The 15,607-nt window shown below is 39.9% G+C and overlaps 1 protein-coding gene across 5 annotated transcripts in view; it reads right to left on the bottom strand.

Annotated features, from left to right (window-relative positions):
• Positions 1-15,607, bottom strand: part of mdga1 (MAM domain containing glycosylphosphatidylinositol anchor 1) — a 177,489-nt gene that overhangs the window by 10,923 nt on the left and 150,959 nt on the right. For all 5 annotated transcript variants that reach the window (XM_020589876.1, XM_020589877.1, XM_020589878.1 and 2 more), the window contains one exon: positions 9,353-9,483. In XM_020589876.1, coding sequence (XP_020445532.1) covers positions 9,353-9,483 — 131 coding nt within the window. The remainder of the gene's footprint in view (positions 1-9,352; positions 9,484-15,607) is intronic.

Genomic DNA, 15,607 nt, shown 5'->3' with positions numbered 1-15,607 from the left:
AAAAAAATACAATATCACACACAGGACATGGTCTCTGGCTGTCTGTGTGAAAGTCAGGTGTTTGTTGGACCCGTGCACTCGCCCCAGCTGGCAGCTTAATAGTGTCTTTAATGTTCTATAGTTCTAAACTGTTCGTCTTCAACAGACACTAAATGTTAGCTTCCTGATCTATACTCCAGTACAGTTGGTGGCAGTAATGCACCACTTCATTGCTTGTCAGCCACCACAAAACAACAGGAAGATGAAAAAGGACACTGGGCTACAATATAAAACATGTTGGCAGGTCACAATTTTACAGCCGTTATTGTGACACTGCTACGTTTTACGCTGTGGATCAGAGTAGCTCTTCTACATTTTCATGTGAGACTAGGCTGAATATCTATGTGCTGTATAGAACCACTGTTAAAAACACAGCTCACATAGGAAGTTACATGGATTCACAACCCTCCTCCTGACCTTGATTAACCCTGGTATGGATGCTGTCAAGTCTTGGCACACAGGGAAATTAATGTTAATGTTACTGACATTTACTGTAACATTATTCTGACTTCCCAACTTCTCTTCTATACATTTTTAACAGAAATCCTTCTGTACACATTTAACTTAAAGTTGTAATATTAACTTCCTTAATTTTATAATCAAACTATGTCTCATTGTGGCTTCAGACTAGACTCTCGATGAACAGTGATTAGCAGTGATAGAACTGTCATACTGTCTGAATGGGTTCAGATAAATTTGTGTTCAGTGGACTAATATTACATTTGTTCTGTTTCAAATAATAATTCATTAATGCAAAACAATTAAAACAAAGTACTTGTGGCTAATCCTGACACAACAGTCTGGCTGAGAATTCATGTAAACATGCTGACTGGATGCTGTTTGGACATTATAGAGTGCCGTAGGGATGATGTATTTTTGTAGGCCAACCAAGAGGTTAACATCACCCTGGCTCCTTCAACAAAAAGCCAATTTTTCCAAAGGTTGTGGATTTTTGTGGAAAATAGGCTCTGTGACAAACAACAGTTTATGACACTTGCATGTTTTGTTCAGCAAGGTAATCTTCACAAGTCAACACTACTTTTATGATTTTTTAAGCCCAAATATGATCACCAGAAGTAAAAAGCTGTTGTTAGGCTATAAACAAACTGCACCACGGTCCCATGGCTTCAGCGTCACCACCGTGCTTACCTCTTCTACAAAATCCTTTCTTCTTAGCGTGACCTGATCTCACTAGTGATCATGGTTGGGTCAGTTAGTGAGAATAGTGTATGGGTGCACAGGTTTAAACATAACAAGTCTGTAAAGGTGGACTAGTGTGTAGATGATGATTGTAGAACATACATGAAAATGTACTGACCTTGTGTTAATCACAGACCTTATTTCAGGCATCTAGCCAAAAACCCATTCAAAAAAACCCAGTGACCTTGGGGCTAGGCAATCGGAAGTGCAAGGTGCTGGCTCGATTCCGGGTTTTAGGACCCTAATAGGACACTAATCACAGTAGCTGCCAAACATCATCCCTGCATCATATATGTATGAAAGCACTGCAGTGCCCAACCCTTCCAGCAGCCAAAACACTATCCCTGGACATCTTTAACAGCCATCTCCTTCATAAACAGTACCATGAGTTTTAGATGTAGCGAGCCACAGCAACTGGTAAAAGAGTCTTAATAAAGCCATTCTTTACATTTTCTACTCAAGAAGCTCAACAGCGGAACACAACAACAGAAATCGTGTCAGGTAATTCCCGTTGTCAGGGCAGACAGCTCAATCACTATTATTGATTGTAAGTAAACCAGCACTCCCCGGAGACAGAGACAGACATGGAGGGAGGATAGGGCAGATGGAGGAACAGGAGCAACAGGGCAGGGAAAACCTGAGAGAGACAGACAGGTATAGAGTAGAAAGAGAAATGAGGCTAACCCTTCTTATTTCATGTCATCAGGCCCTCGGGGAGCTTGATACATAACACAATATAGTGAGAAAGGAGGGAAAGTGAGAGAAAGGGAGGGAGAGAGTAACAAAGTATGTTTATCAGCCTGCCTCCTCTGGGTGGTGCTGGGATCAAGGCTGCAGGCTCTACATTATTTAACAACTCTATTTGTTACACAGTAGTGGTCTGTGTGCATGTGTGTCAAACTGAAGAAATAGCTGTTTTATAAAGGTTGTAAAATATCAAATAATAGTACATGATAAATTTGTCATGCAATCCAAATGTAAATGATTCTACAGATTTTCTTGCTCAGGGAGTTTGATTAAACTCTCAGTCAAAGATACAGCTGTGACAACTTGATGAGATTGTTTTTAGACAGTTTCTGTCATTAGATCACACAGGTTAAGGGCAGTAGTTAAGGTTTAAGAGTTCCATCTTTGTGTCATCATTGCAGGACAATACAAGTTGTGCCTTCAGCCAGATTTCACTGATTAGAACCATGTGATGACCTTCACACTGCTGGTTTTGGAACATGACTGAGATCAAAATTACCAGATGGAGTTGATAAATTGCCACAGGCTCTATTTTTTTTTGCAGAATACCTTATTATAGGGAGGAGTACATCGTCAGGCAGGTGGAGCAGTGTTTAGCACTGTCGCCTCACAACAAGAAGGTCCCGGGTTCGAGCCCAGGCCAACCCTGTGTCTTTCTGTGTTGAGTCTTCTTGTTATCCTTGTGCCTGCGTGGGTTCTCTCCAGGTACTCCAGCTTCCTCCCACAGTCCAGAGACTTGCAGCTTAGGTTGATTGGTGACTCTAAATTCCCCGTAGTAGTGAGTGAGTGTGTGTGGTTGTTTGTCTACATGTCAGCCCTGTGATAGACTGATGACCTGTCCAGAATGCACCCCACCTCTCGCCCAATGTCAGCTGGGACTGGCTCCAACCCCCCCTGTGACCCTATTCAGGATAAGCTGTATAGATGATGACTGGATCTTTCCCATCCTTTCCTTTCTTGCACCAAAACTGCACTGTGCTATCTAATTAGCATACACACGGCCTCAACCGAGCCTCACATCCCATAGTCATTCATGGCAGGAAAATACCAAACACACACGTGCAAAAAAAAAAGTAGACATGTGCCCGTGGAAAATTTCATAACTATTGTGAATGAGGTGACACAGAAATTGGTCTGGCAGGAAAATACAGCCCCATATCATAGTTGATCAAGGACACAAACACCTGATGGACTGGACAAAGGATTACAGGCACAAATAAGATGGAGAGGGAAAGGGGCACTACACCGTCCAGACTCACGTGATGGAATGGACAAACAGTACAGTGGATAGAGTACATGCACACACACATTAGGAAGAGAGAGACAAGAGAAAAATAGACCAATACAAGGCCACCTTCAGTTGCCAAGGAGACAACCCTTCTCTTATATGCACTCTCCCATTCATTCATCGTGCCTTACCTTGCTGATACAAATGGTTGGATGAATATTTAACATGCAGTAAGTGTTTTACTGATGACACAAACACACACATACACAGTCCTTCTTTCTCTGGCTCTAAAACACCACCTGCTTTGCTCACAAACACATACTTATTATTGTCATCTCCTTCTTGACTGTCTAAGTTCTCGAATGAGTGAATGGCCAAATAGTGTGTGAAAGCGCTTTGAGTGTGCTGTAAGGCATAGAAAGGCGCTATACAAATATAAGACCATTTACCATTACCATTTATTTATTACCAAGACGTAATGGTGGCTAGGCCAATTATGCTGGCTTTAATACTGTGTAGAAAGGAAATGGCTCATGCCGGTGGCCGCCTCTCTCTGCACAGTAGGTTTGTTGTGTGTGGGTGACGTCTGCATGTGTTTTCATCTGTGATGTGTACGTGCATACAATCGTGTGTTGTGTTAAAAGGGCAGGTTCTGGGTCTCGGTCTGAGAGGTGAACCCTCTGATGGCTTATCGGCATTTTTCCCATTTGTCCCCTAACCTGCATTTTACCTGTTCACTGACCTTAGCCCTCACCGGTGATACTGCGATGCACCCCTCAGGCTGCCTTAGGGTATACGCTTAAATGATATTTTGACAAGATGAATTCTACCTGATAAAATCCTATAATTATAATTTATGGATCTTGAACCCCTTCAGACTTAGCTTGCTGTAATAATTTCCTTACTGAATTTAATCAAGGGCATGGTGAACACATACACAGGTTTCCTTTTGGAGCACACTCCTCTTCAAACATCAGTATGGTGATGTTTGTAGGCAACTCTGTTATTTCACAGCAGATGCATCATATCCTCATTAATTTTGGCTTGTAAATGGCTAAGAGATTACACCAAGTTAGCTTGGTATAGGAGAACAAATGGATCCTATACTGGGTACTGTATGTATCTAAGACTTGTTAACATGAAAATATGATTAAGTTCTAAACATACAGTGTGTTCACTGTTTCAGATTTAATTGTCCCTTTAATGGTGAAAAAACATAGTGTTGTAGAGGCATAGTTAATGAAGAGCAAATGCAGCCCTCAGCTACGGCCTCCAGCCCACATTCATCATGAATTCAATTTCCCCTGTGCACGTACAGAGAGTATCTGGAATCATTACAGCACAACTAGCAGGTATCCCCTGCTCATAAATAAGCCTGTTAATTGACCTGTCATAGCTAATTGCTGTAGGGGATAGGAGACTGGGGTGCGTGGGTGTGTATCTGTGCATGTGTCTGCATCTAACACAGTGTTTATGCATGTGATTTTGTTTGTGCATTAAGATAACACAGACAGATAGATACATGGAGAAGGAATGTTTGTGTGGGTGAACAGTTGGAAAGTTTAAGACTTTTTCGTGAGTCTGTTGATGTTAGAGCTATTAGTTGCCAGCTTTTAGACAGGAAGGTGTGAAGCCGACCAAGGTAAAGATTGACCCAACTGGTCCTTTTGTCCCGGAACTAAGCCAAAGAGAAAGACAAGCAGGAAGAAAGAACAGAAAGCGAAAAAGATCAGGAAACACACACAGGAGGATAGAGGCATGGGCAACAAAACCTTCACTTGTTTTGCTCTTGCTCTTTTTCTCCCTCTGCTGGGTTGAAAACTTGCACATGCACACTCACAGATAGACAGGCAGTGAGTGAGAAAAGCTGGGAAAATGAGTGAGAGAGAGAGGAAGCATCATGTCCAGTCAGAAAGGAGGACTGACTCATTTAGTTTACTCGGCCACATCCCAACAGGGAAGCACTGCCTGTGAGCACAGCTGCCAAAGAGCCGAAGGGACCTCGATGCTGTACCAACAGACCGAGCTCAAACACAGGCACCTCCTCTGTTATGTCTCACAGACCATTTTCTTCCATTATTGACTGAATGTGCAAAGTAAACTTTAAACTTCTGGTGGACTAAAGAATAAAACATTGTATGGGCTCAAACTAGGAAAGGCTGTAGCTCTGGAGCTTAATTTCAGTTCGATGAGACGTGGCAGAATCCAGCACGTCCACTCCTCCTGGGTAATGTAGACTCGTGGAATGAAGCAATGAATAGGAGAGGGATATACACTGTAACATCTGTCAAACTCAGTGATTTATACATTTGATTGACAGGTGATTTAGCCCCACCCATTTGTTTGCATCTTGCTTCTGCCTAGATCAAAGGGGTCCTATTGCTTTATGGAGTTTATTTACATTCTGTAAGGGATTTCATACCTACATATTAGATTTTCACTTTAAAACCATTTACTATAGGTTTGGCAGAAGATTATCCACCACCATAAAATATTTTATCGGGGTTTCCTGTAAGAATAGGACTGAGCAACACCTCCAGACCAGGGATCCCACATCGAAGGATTTTACTAGGCTTTCCCTAGCAAAGGACTGACCACCATCCTCAAAGACATGGTTTGTTGTTCTCTAAATATTTTATAGATGTAATGATTAATGTCTGTCTCTAATTAAATAATTAAGCTTAGGAAAAGAAGCTGTTTCTCTCCACTGTGTGGGTTAATTTAATTTCAAGGAAGTTTAGCCCCAATAGTTTTGATAGATGTAAGGCTTAAAACCAAATTAATTAATTCTCCTTTCAGAGTTGATGTAATTATATAAATATTAAATTAATATTGTAAATTAAATAATTCAAATGCAGTTGTTTCTCATCATAGATAAGGTTTAACGTAAGATGTTTTTCACTCTAAATTTTGATTAGTGTGAAAACTGAATTAATTAATTCTATTTTTCAGAATTTCTGTAATTAAATATAAACAAATTACATATTTTCAGAAGCCTAAGATAGTTTAAAACTTATCTGTTCCTTTCTCTTTTCAGAAACCCTTTATTTACCAAGCATGCAATGTGCAGAGTTTTTAACAGAAGACTTACTCTTACATTCCCTTGAGAAGTGAAAACATTATCTCCAACAGGTAGCATATGTCCAGTGGTGATCTCTCACATCTATCCCAAACAACCCCTAGTATTACAAGCAACCGTATCAAAACATTCACAATTAATGAAATTAAATCCAACAGGTAGCGTTGGTCCAACAACGCAGATCTTCTTCCCTTCCCCATGGTGAGCCCACTACCTTGCCACACTATGTTAGTTAAGAAGACGGTTTCTAAAAATATCTAACTTTGTATATATAATTACAGAAATTCTGAAAAAGGGAATTAATTCAGTTTTTATACTAATCAGAATTTAGGGGGAAAAAAATCCTACCTTAAACCTACCAATGGTGAGAAACCATTTTTAAACCATTAGAATTATTTACATTAATGTAACATTAATGTAGTATTTATTTAATTACAGGGATTCTGAAAAAAGAATAATTAATTTGGTTTTAAGTCTTATGTCTATCAAAACCGCTGGGGCTAAACTTCCTTGACAGTGGAGAGAAACAGCTGCTTTACCTACGTTTACTTATTTAATTTAGAGAGAAATGTCATTACATCTATAAAATATTTAGACAGCAACAGACTAAGTCTTTGGGGTTGGTGGTCAGTCCTAATCTAACAATACCTCAATGAAAATCCTTTAATGTTGTTATAAAACTGTGAATTTCCAAACTCTTGCGTACCGGGTATACTGACTCTTTCACTCCCCCCTCTGCTATATATGAGCAAGAGCACTCCTTGTGCTGATTGGCTGTAATTACTCAGGCCCGACCCACATCCTTTTCTTCTCCATTTACAGCGCCAGGATACAAGAGGTATTCTGAGCACACCGGATTAACTGCAAGAGGAACATCAGGAAAATTTTGCTGAATTTGACAAAATGTGTAAAGAATTAGAACAGCGGACTATACCTTTAATCACAGTGATGCTGTAATAACATCATTTCTTAGCTACAAGTGGACGTAGTTTTGAAAAGTGACTAAGAAACAATATTGAATGTAGATGAGTGATCTCTATGATCCATGTGAAGACATTTTTCTATTAGTACTAATCCAGTGTATCTACCTGGTGCATCGCTAACTTCCCATGTTCTCTAATTTATTTATTTTTATTAAGAGGTCAGGACAGCGCTCAGCTACATATGCATGCCATTTGGAGCTTTCAGATCAGTGTGAACTCTTAGTTCTCAGCCCTGAGATCAGCACATTCTTGATAAAGCAAATAATCCTCTGGTTACTGTGTGGATAGGCTTGGTGCTGATCTTCAGCAAAAAAAAATGAGCTGCGAGTTCACTCAAAGGTCCTCATTTATCAATACTGCCCTCAGTCCTAAAATGTCAAAGAGCCCACATTTAATATAATAAATGAAAAATTGCATCCTAGTCTCGCGTATAAAAGCGTGGGATTAATTTACATTTATCTTACTTGTCATGGCCTTAATTAGTTCTACTTTCAGACACATTTGTGTGGCTTGCTGAATAATAAAATGATGCTATTGATTCCTGTTGGCAACTGCTCTCATTGCTCCATTCTGAGACTGTAATCTGCTGCAGCGACCTCGATGCTGGCAGGGGCATTAAAAGGGCAGATGCTTGAGTTATTTCTCTAAATTTGCTGGAAGGCTGCTTTGAAAAACTTTCTTTTTTTTTTTCAAATACCTGCAAATAGTTTGTCTCCACTAAGGAATAGAAAAGAGATTTCTGGATATGTTTTAACTCTAACGTTACGGTATTTAAGGTCGCAATGATTCTGGGAGCTCAAATCTAAATTGAATGCCTTTGGAGCTTTAAATGCCATCATGGAGAATTTCTGGTAAAAAAAATCATTAAATTCTGAGAAGAATTTGAAGGCCAGTTTATCACGGATTCCTAACCTTGCTTGATTCCTAACAGCCACGAGAGTATAACCCCCCTGGTTTTACTGTATATAGCTGAGGCCTTCCAGTGGCCACCTCTCTTACAACTGCAGCAGAGGAAATGTCCCAGAGATGAGAGATATGACAGGGATAAAGGAATACAGTGAACATACTGTAAAACCATATAATTCCACATATAGTCCCTTTTTTCTTATTCTTAGAGCAACCAAGGCAAACCTGACACTAGTGTTCACACATGGTGGAAACTAACCCTCAAGACGCAAAGACAGGAGGCTGATATTAATTCACAGTTTTTCCAACATAAAGCAGACCGTACAGAGTACACTACTTGTGACCAGGTCATGCATTAAGGCATATGCCTTTTCATGCACTCCATCTTAGCTGCTTGATGTAAGGCTGTGGGGGCAGGAGACCATTAGGGGACATTCATTTATTGCATCTAAAAACCCATGGAAAATGCCAGCTGCACTGCTCTCTCCTTATTTACAAAGTGCTTGGTAGCCTGCACTCCCGTGGTGTCTGCCATTGCTAAATAACCATGAGCTCTGTGCTGCTTGGTGGCGAGAAAGTTGCAGGATATAAATGGATTTCCAGCACCAAAAATCCCTTACAGTAGCTCTGCTACAAGATTTATTTGTAGACAAAAAGAGGGGAAATGTCTGATTTTCCCGTCCTTCAAGCACAAAGAAAACAAGGAGAATTTCACCAGCTGGTTTAGGAATTCTGTCCTCCATCTTGGCTGAGCTTTCAACAGAATGTTGTACGGACAGGGTGAAGCTGATTGGTTGGTTCTTGTCACATGACCTGCAGTGTGTTTGCCGCATTCTGAAAAGTTGAGATTTTTGAAAATCTCTCAGTGGTAAAGATGCACAGGGAAAAATGGGTGCGTTGCAACACATGAGTGTCTATTGTGAGTGCACTTGTTGAGCGTCTCCATTTAAAACAACCAATATGAGCGCACAAAAGACGGAAACATGTAACAGCACTGTCTCTAAGAAACACAAACTCTTAACTTACATCCACTCTTCTACTGTACAGCCTTTGTTGTGTAGATGGACATCGTGAACATTATACTGCTGGTTTAAGTGTACAAGTTGTACACTTTTTTCACTGCTGCATTGTTGTTTATGTTGGGAAGAAAAGCAGTTACCATGATTTTACCTGGAAGGGTCCACTGGGGCTGATGTCAAAGAATGCTTTCTTCCAATCGGGGCCTTGATGACCAGACTTCGTCCATACCACCGAGTCCACAGAGGCGATGCTTCTCACTCTCAGGAGCACATTGAGAGTCCCTGTAAAAAGTACGCACGCATGCATTCCCACAGGCACACACCCGCACACACAACCACACGCATATACATTATTAAAAACTGTCAATGAAGACTGAACAAAGCCAAGTTAAGCTGAGAACAGACATTAATATTATTGAAACCCAAAGGTGAAACATTTTAAACATACTGACCCACATATAATGACTTATATACACCAACATAGACATATATTGTGGTCTTGACAGTAAGATAGAGTGGGCACACTGAACAACAGACCATGTATAATCAGTTGAGATGCCTCAGTCTAAACAACAACTGGCCAAACAATCCTAGTGTGTTTGCCCCTTTACTAGGGCAATAATAAATCCCAGTGTACATACAAAAAGTTTAATTAAGCGAGGCAGAAGGTAATTGACTATAACCGTCGCCTTATCCCAGTGAAGCCATTTGATGTTTTACAACCCAGCAGCAATTTACAAGGCACTAGCTCTGCTCTGACTGATTGCCACTGGCACTAAATCACCCAGCATCACCAAACATCTAGCTGCTGTTTGACCCTCAATACTAAATACTACAGTATGGTGCCCGCAAAATCCATGGGACTAAACTCTAAATAACAGAACACACTGCTGGACCTGCTTCTAAACACTACATACATCAAATTGCTTTCATTCATCTAGGCAAAACATGGTTCTGTTATGGCTCATATAATTTATGTATGAAGTGGAAATAAATGCATTGCACACTGTACATATAGGTCAGGTACTGTGTATGGATGACACGTGGGTGAAGAGTAAATGTGTGAAACCCCTTGGTTTAGTGGTGATGTCTCCGGTGCATAATTGTATTTCACACTGGCATAGCTATGGAGCAAAAGCACGCCAGCAAGGAGGAAGGAAGCGTGAAAGTCAAACAGGGCAATGGTGAAAAGGTGATGGAGTAAGGTTGCAGGTAAAGAAAAATCTCAAAGACAAATTTGTTGCTAAATCGACTTTGGTTAATTAATTTAGTTTCCTTTCATCTACCACATACTTCACTTGATGTTTGGTTTAAATCCTAAAAAAAAAACAGAACTATTGAAATGGAAAAATACATAATCAATTGTTCTGAATTGTGAAAAATAAGCCAAAGAGAGTGACATCATTCGAGTCAATTCAAATAGTCTCCCTCTCCCTCCCTCTCTATCCTTTTCTCACTCAGGTCTCTAAGGTGTGAGAGAATCATTCATCTTCTTAACGATCCCCAGCCAGCTCCTAATTGGAACATTAACCAACCACCAGTCTCTTAAACAAATACACAGGCAGGTGGCACAGTGTCTCTGTATTATATACACTATAAATATGTGTGTGCACCCACATGTAGTATGAATTTACGTGCAGATTTATGTCTGCATATTGTATATGCACAAATATTTATCATTCTGTTTCATGTGTGTGTGTATCTTTGAGCTATTGTTACTCAGACCTTGAAACAGCAGCCTGGCTGTAATTAACATCCTACTGTGTCACAAGAGAGTTGTCACTGGGGCAAGTATACTGGAAATGAGGGCAAACTGGTTCAAGGATAGGTTTACAAGTTGGTTGTACTACTGATATGCCCACAGACTGTGAGGATAGGTCTTAGGTACTGTAACCTTTCCTACTCTCCACACTGACCCTGAAGCTTTTCAGATGGAATGTTAGTACACTAACACAAATGAGGATATAAAAATTTAAAATGCACTCTGAAGTTCACACGAGGCTCAAATGCATCTTCAGCTATCCCCCTGATAATCTCAGACATTATCTTTCCAAGTCACAATTTATTTAAGATACTGTAGTTCCTTGCCAAACTATGGCAGAGGGATATGGGTACATATGTGCATGTTAAGCCTGATGTTTACCTTGCCCTAGTATCTGTCACAGACAATAACAAACAGCCAGTCATCACTCTGATCTCTGATAATCAGCCTCTGGCATTCCCAGTTTAATGCATATGCACATTGGTTAAAGAGACATAACTGAACATAAATATATCAATTTAGTGATATGCTGTGATTTATATTGTCAGATTTTTGAGACCCTAGACTGTATATAACAGATCAATGATGCGTTACCACTTCCCTAGACTATGCAAAGGTGAAGCCAAAATATCGTGAATACAGCAGCTGCCATCTTGGCATTTCGCAACCATATTCTGTGCAGTAGGGAGTAGTTGAGTGACATATCGGACCACCAATTGAAGCTGTCAAGTCATCTGATACACACTCTTTTTATATCATAATATAACTTACTAAAAACAAACCAACTAACAAACTAACTAACTAACCAGAAAAATGACCACTTGTATGCACATGGGCTGATAACATCTAGAAGAAGAAGCTTTATTTCATTGTAACACGTACAAAGAGATTATGCTTGGAGCCGAGGGCCCCGGGCCGCTGTGTGCATACGCGCCACCATCACGGGCAGCGGGTGGGGTGGGTTCAGTGTCTTGCCCAAGGACACTTTGACACGTGGACTGCAGGCACTGAGATTCGACTCGTGGTGGCTTCACTTCTGGGAGCTGTCAGACTGTCCATCGTATATACAGTCAATGGTTGAAACCAGGGTATTTAATGCTGCACTATCTTTATCCTTCATTAATTCCCATGTATCTTCTTTTAATCATGGAAGAGCCATTTCTTGGCTACATTTAGGTTTAATGGCTTTTGGAAATCTGTTCATAACTGTCTGAATGACTGACATAAGTTCCCGAATATTACCCTCTACATCAGTGCCTTGTAATCAGTCTGACCAGCTGATTTCTGTAATTGCATTTTCAAATTCAGTCATGTTGCATCTGGGTACTCCTACATGATGTGAGTTTTTATTTGAAGGAAATGTGAACTATTGTTTTTAAAGCCTGCCAGAAATGAAAATCAAGTTATGATCTGACAAAATAGTGAACATATTGTAAGACTTAATAATCCTTTTTTGTTTACTGCTAAATACCACGTGAATCAGTATCTGATTCGACAACGTTATTCTTGTTGATTCCTTGACCTTCTGGACCAAGTCAATAGTAACAATAAGTTGCCTAAAAGGTTTGCTGTCTTTTATATTTTTCCAATTAATATAAATATTCTCTATATCAATATACATCCCCTTATTAAGGTTTTAAACTGCTTAAAAAGACGGAGGGTAGCTATTCCCATCAACAGCAAATGGTACACAATACAATACAACATTGAGACCAATAAATTCAAGTTCATTATCACAAGAGAACTGAATCTGATGACACTGTATACGCTCTTTGATATAAAACTGAAGACTTCTCGCCCTCAGCCCTCTCCTTCCTGAAGAGTTTATATTCAGCTGAACACCTGAATATAAACTCAGCAGTGAGTTAGTACAATATGTTTCAGACAAATAAAAAGTCCAAATTAGAATCAATAAGTAGATGTTTAATTTGATCAGTCTTCGAAACAACACTACAGATATTCAGGTGCCCTCCCTAGCAGTCCACTTTTTCATTCTACATCCAAATAAGCCTCACTGTCTCTGTCCTCACTCACTGCCTCCCCCTCTCTCTCACCTTCACCACACACACACACACACACACACACACACCCAACGGAGGGAAGAGGAAAGAGGACTCTGATGAGCAGTGTATTGATTGGACCGAGGTAACGCAGAGTGTGTTGGTAAGAGTGTCAGAGAAGCAAAGGAGAAGGCACAACTCTATCAGGGCTATGTGTCTGCAGAATCATGAGTGGGGAAGATAGCAGAGCTACACAGCCACACACACATACACACTGTTGTACCCAAACTCACATTTAAGTTAGACTGCTTCTCTTTTTGTAATCAGATGTGGGTCCACATTCATTCTCTCCTCCCTTTGTGCCTAATCTATGTCTAAAAAGGGATCAAGTCCTTCATGTGTCTCTGCTGCTGGTTAGCAAAAGCTGTGCTAAACTATGCATACAAAACTGGAAAATACAGTCCATGTTCTGGCTTCTGCAACTAAAACACAACAGACCAAAGCAGAAACACGATAAAAGGGACAAACTGAGGCTTACCTAAATCCTTTTTTAATCAGGCCTTGCTATACAACATGCTGATCATGTTTTCCTCAAAAGGGGAATGTAAATCAGAATCAGCAGGTGTGTCAGACACACGAGGAATTTAACTCTGGTACAGTGGCTCTCAATGTGCACGTACATATCCCCATGCAAGGCAACAGCAAGGGGCAAGTAAACAATATACCAACATAAGGCTATGTAGTATAACAAAATAAACAGTATAAATAAGCAATAAACAATGTGAACAATGGAAAATAAACAGTATAAACAGGCAGTAAACAATGCAGTCAGACAAAAGAATGTTCATTGGGAGATGAGATAAAAATAGAATAAAAATGGACTACTTAAAAGTGGAGACCTGTACGAATCTGTATAAATGTATGATCAGAATCAGCTTTATTGGCCAGGTGTGTCGGACACACAAGGAATTTGACTCTGGTACAGCGGCTCTCAATGTGCAAACAGTAAACCAGCATAAGGCTGTGTAATATAACAAAATAAGCTGTATTTTAAATCTAAAAGGTTAGAGGCAAACACAGTAAATAAGTAGCATCTAGAAAAAAGTATGTCATTAAAAGAAGAAAAAAACAGCACTTGCTAATAGGTATAAAATAATGTAGTACTGTATGTCAAATACCATGCTAACACAGCTACCGTGACACGGGTCTGTGTCTTATTCCACACAGGCCTGTAAACATTCAAACAGAAAACCCTGCAAAGTTTTAGTTAATAAAAGTCTTATCCAAAGCAACATACAAGAACATGTAACATAACCTCAAACTCTAATTTGTCTTTCATCACTCTGAAGTGCAAATAATTCAGTGTTTCCAAGTAAGCTTGCCAGTGGCCCTGTGCAAACTGGAGTCAGACTGAAATACCACCCAGTGCCAGACAAAACTAATTAAATGTTGTTTTTTGTTGCTGCCATCTAGCTCAAAGAGAAACACATTAAGTGTGCAACAAAACACATCAAATGGAGGGGTCTTTATTTGTAGAGCTGTCCTATTTCAAACCCAAAATCCTGAGAAGTCAAAGGGCTTTACTTTCTTTCCTCATCTTGCAAAAGATAATTTTTGCTGTTTTATCTTCATATAACCACAGGATTAAAAAACAGCTAGCATACAGTATGTACTGTATGTGGATCGAAAATACTTCAACAGCAGTTCCAAAAATTGCTTTGTGTCAAAGTGCCAAAAAGCTTTCTGCATATACAGCCCTCATAACACTCCACAGCATTTTAACACTACCCAACTGAGTACATTAAAACTAGTTACTGTACAGTACTTCAGCATAAAGCAGTGCCTCTTGCATCCTACCTCTGAACATTAACCAGTTAATGGCCTCTTCTGCAGCTCTCTTTTAGCCTTTTTACTCTACCTTACCTTCTGTGCCTCCTCATACTTCTATGCCCACCTCATCTTTTTCCTACCACCCTCTCATCTTCCACTTTCACTGTCTTCATTAACCCTGTCCCTTTTTCTCCAAGGCTGACCCTCATCCTCCCCTTGCTCTTCTGTCTCATCCTCATCTTGTCTCTTTTCATCATTAAAAGTCACACTGTGTGTCCCTGGCAGAAGTGTGAGCTCTGCCAAGGTAAGGCAATTAAAGTGACAACAGATTGGAACAGACTGGAAGAACTACAGAGCAAATTGAGGGAGGGTTTGTAGAAGAGCTGGGTGTAACTGGTAACAGATTGTAGAAATTGTAAACAAGTGCTGTGTGCCTGTGTAGCATTGCTCTGTCTCATTGCTCTGCTGTGAAACACCTACAAGACCTTTGAAACAAATGCACAATACAAATGTTCATGTAGGAAGTGCTTTAAGGATTACTCAAAGTGCTTTTGTAATATGTGTAGAAATCTGGTCTAAGTGAAGATAGAGAGTAGTAAGCAACAACAATAAACTTATTGTACTGGTGGTATCAAAGGTTGTACATTTAACAAAAGCAATCCGATGTTTTATAAGGAAATTCAAATTATTTTAAAGTTACAATAGGTGATTTTTTCACCACCGGAAGACATCAAGACTAAAAACTGGTCATGTGTTAGCAAATGAGTGGTGGGATGCCAGAGTTTTAGTGGAACTATATGGTTCTCTTTTGTTT

This window comes from Monopterus albus, unplaced genomic scaffold (genome assembly GCF_001952655.1).
Source record: "Monopterus albus unplaced genomic scaffold, M_albus_1.0 scaffold10.1, whole genome shotgun sequence".
NCBI classification, from domain to species: Eukaryota; Metazoa; Chordata; class Actinopteri; order Synbranchiformes; family Synbranchidae; genus Monopterus; species Monopterus albus.
Note: the sequence above shows the minus strand (reverse complement) of the source record. Positions and strands in the feature narration are given on the sequence as shown.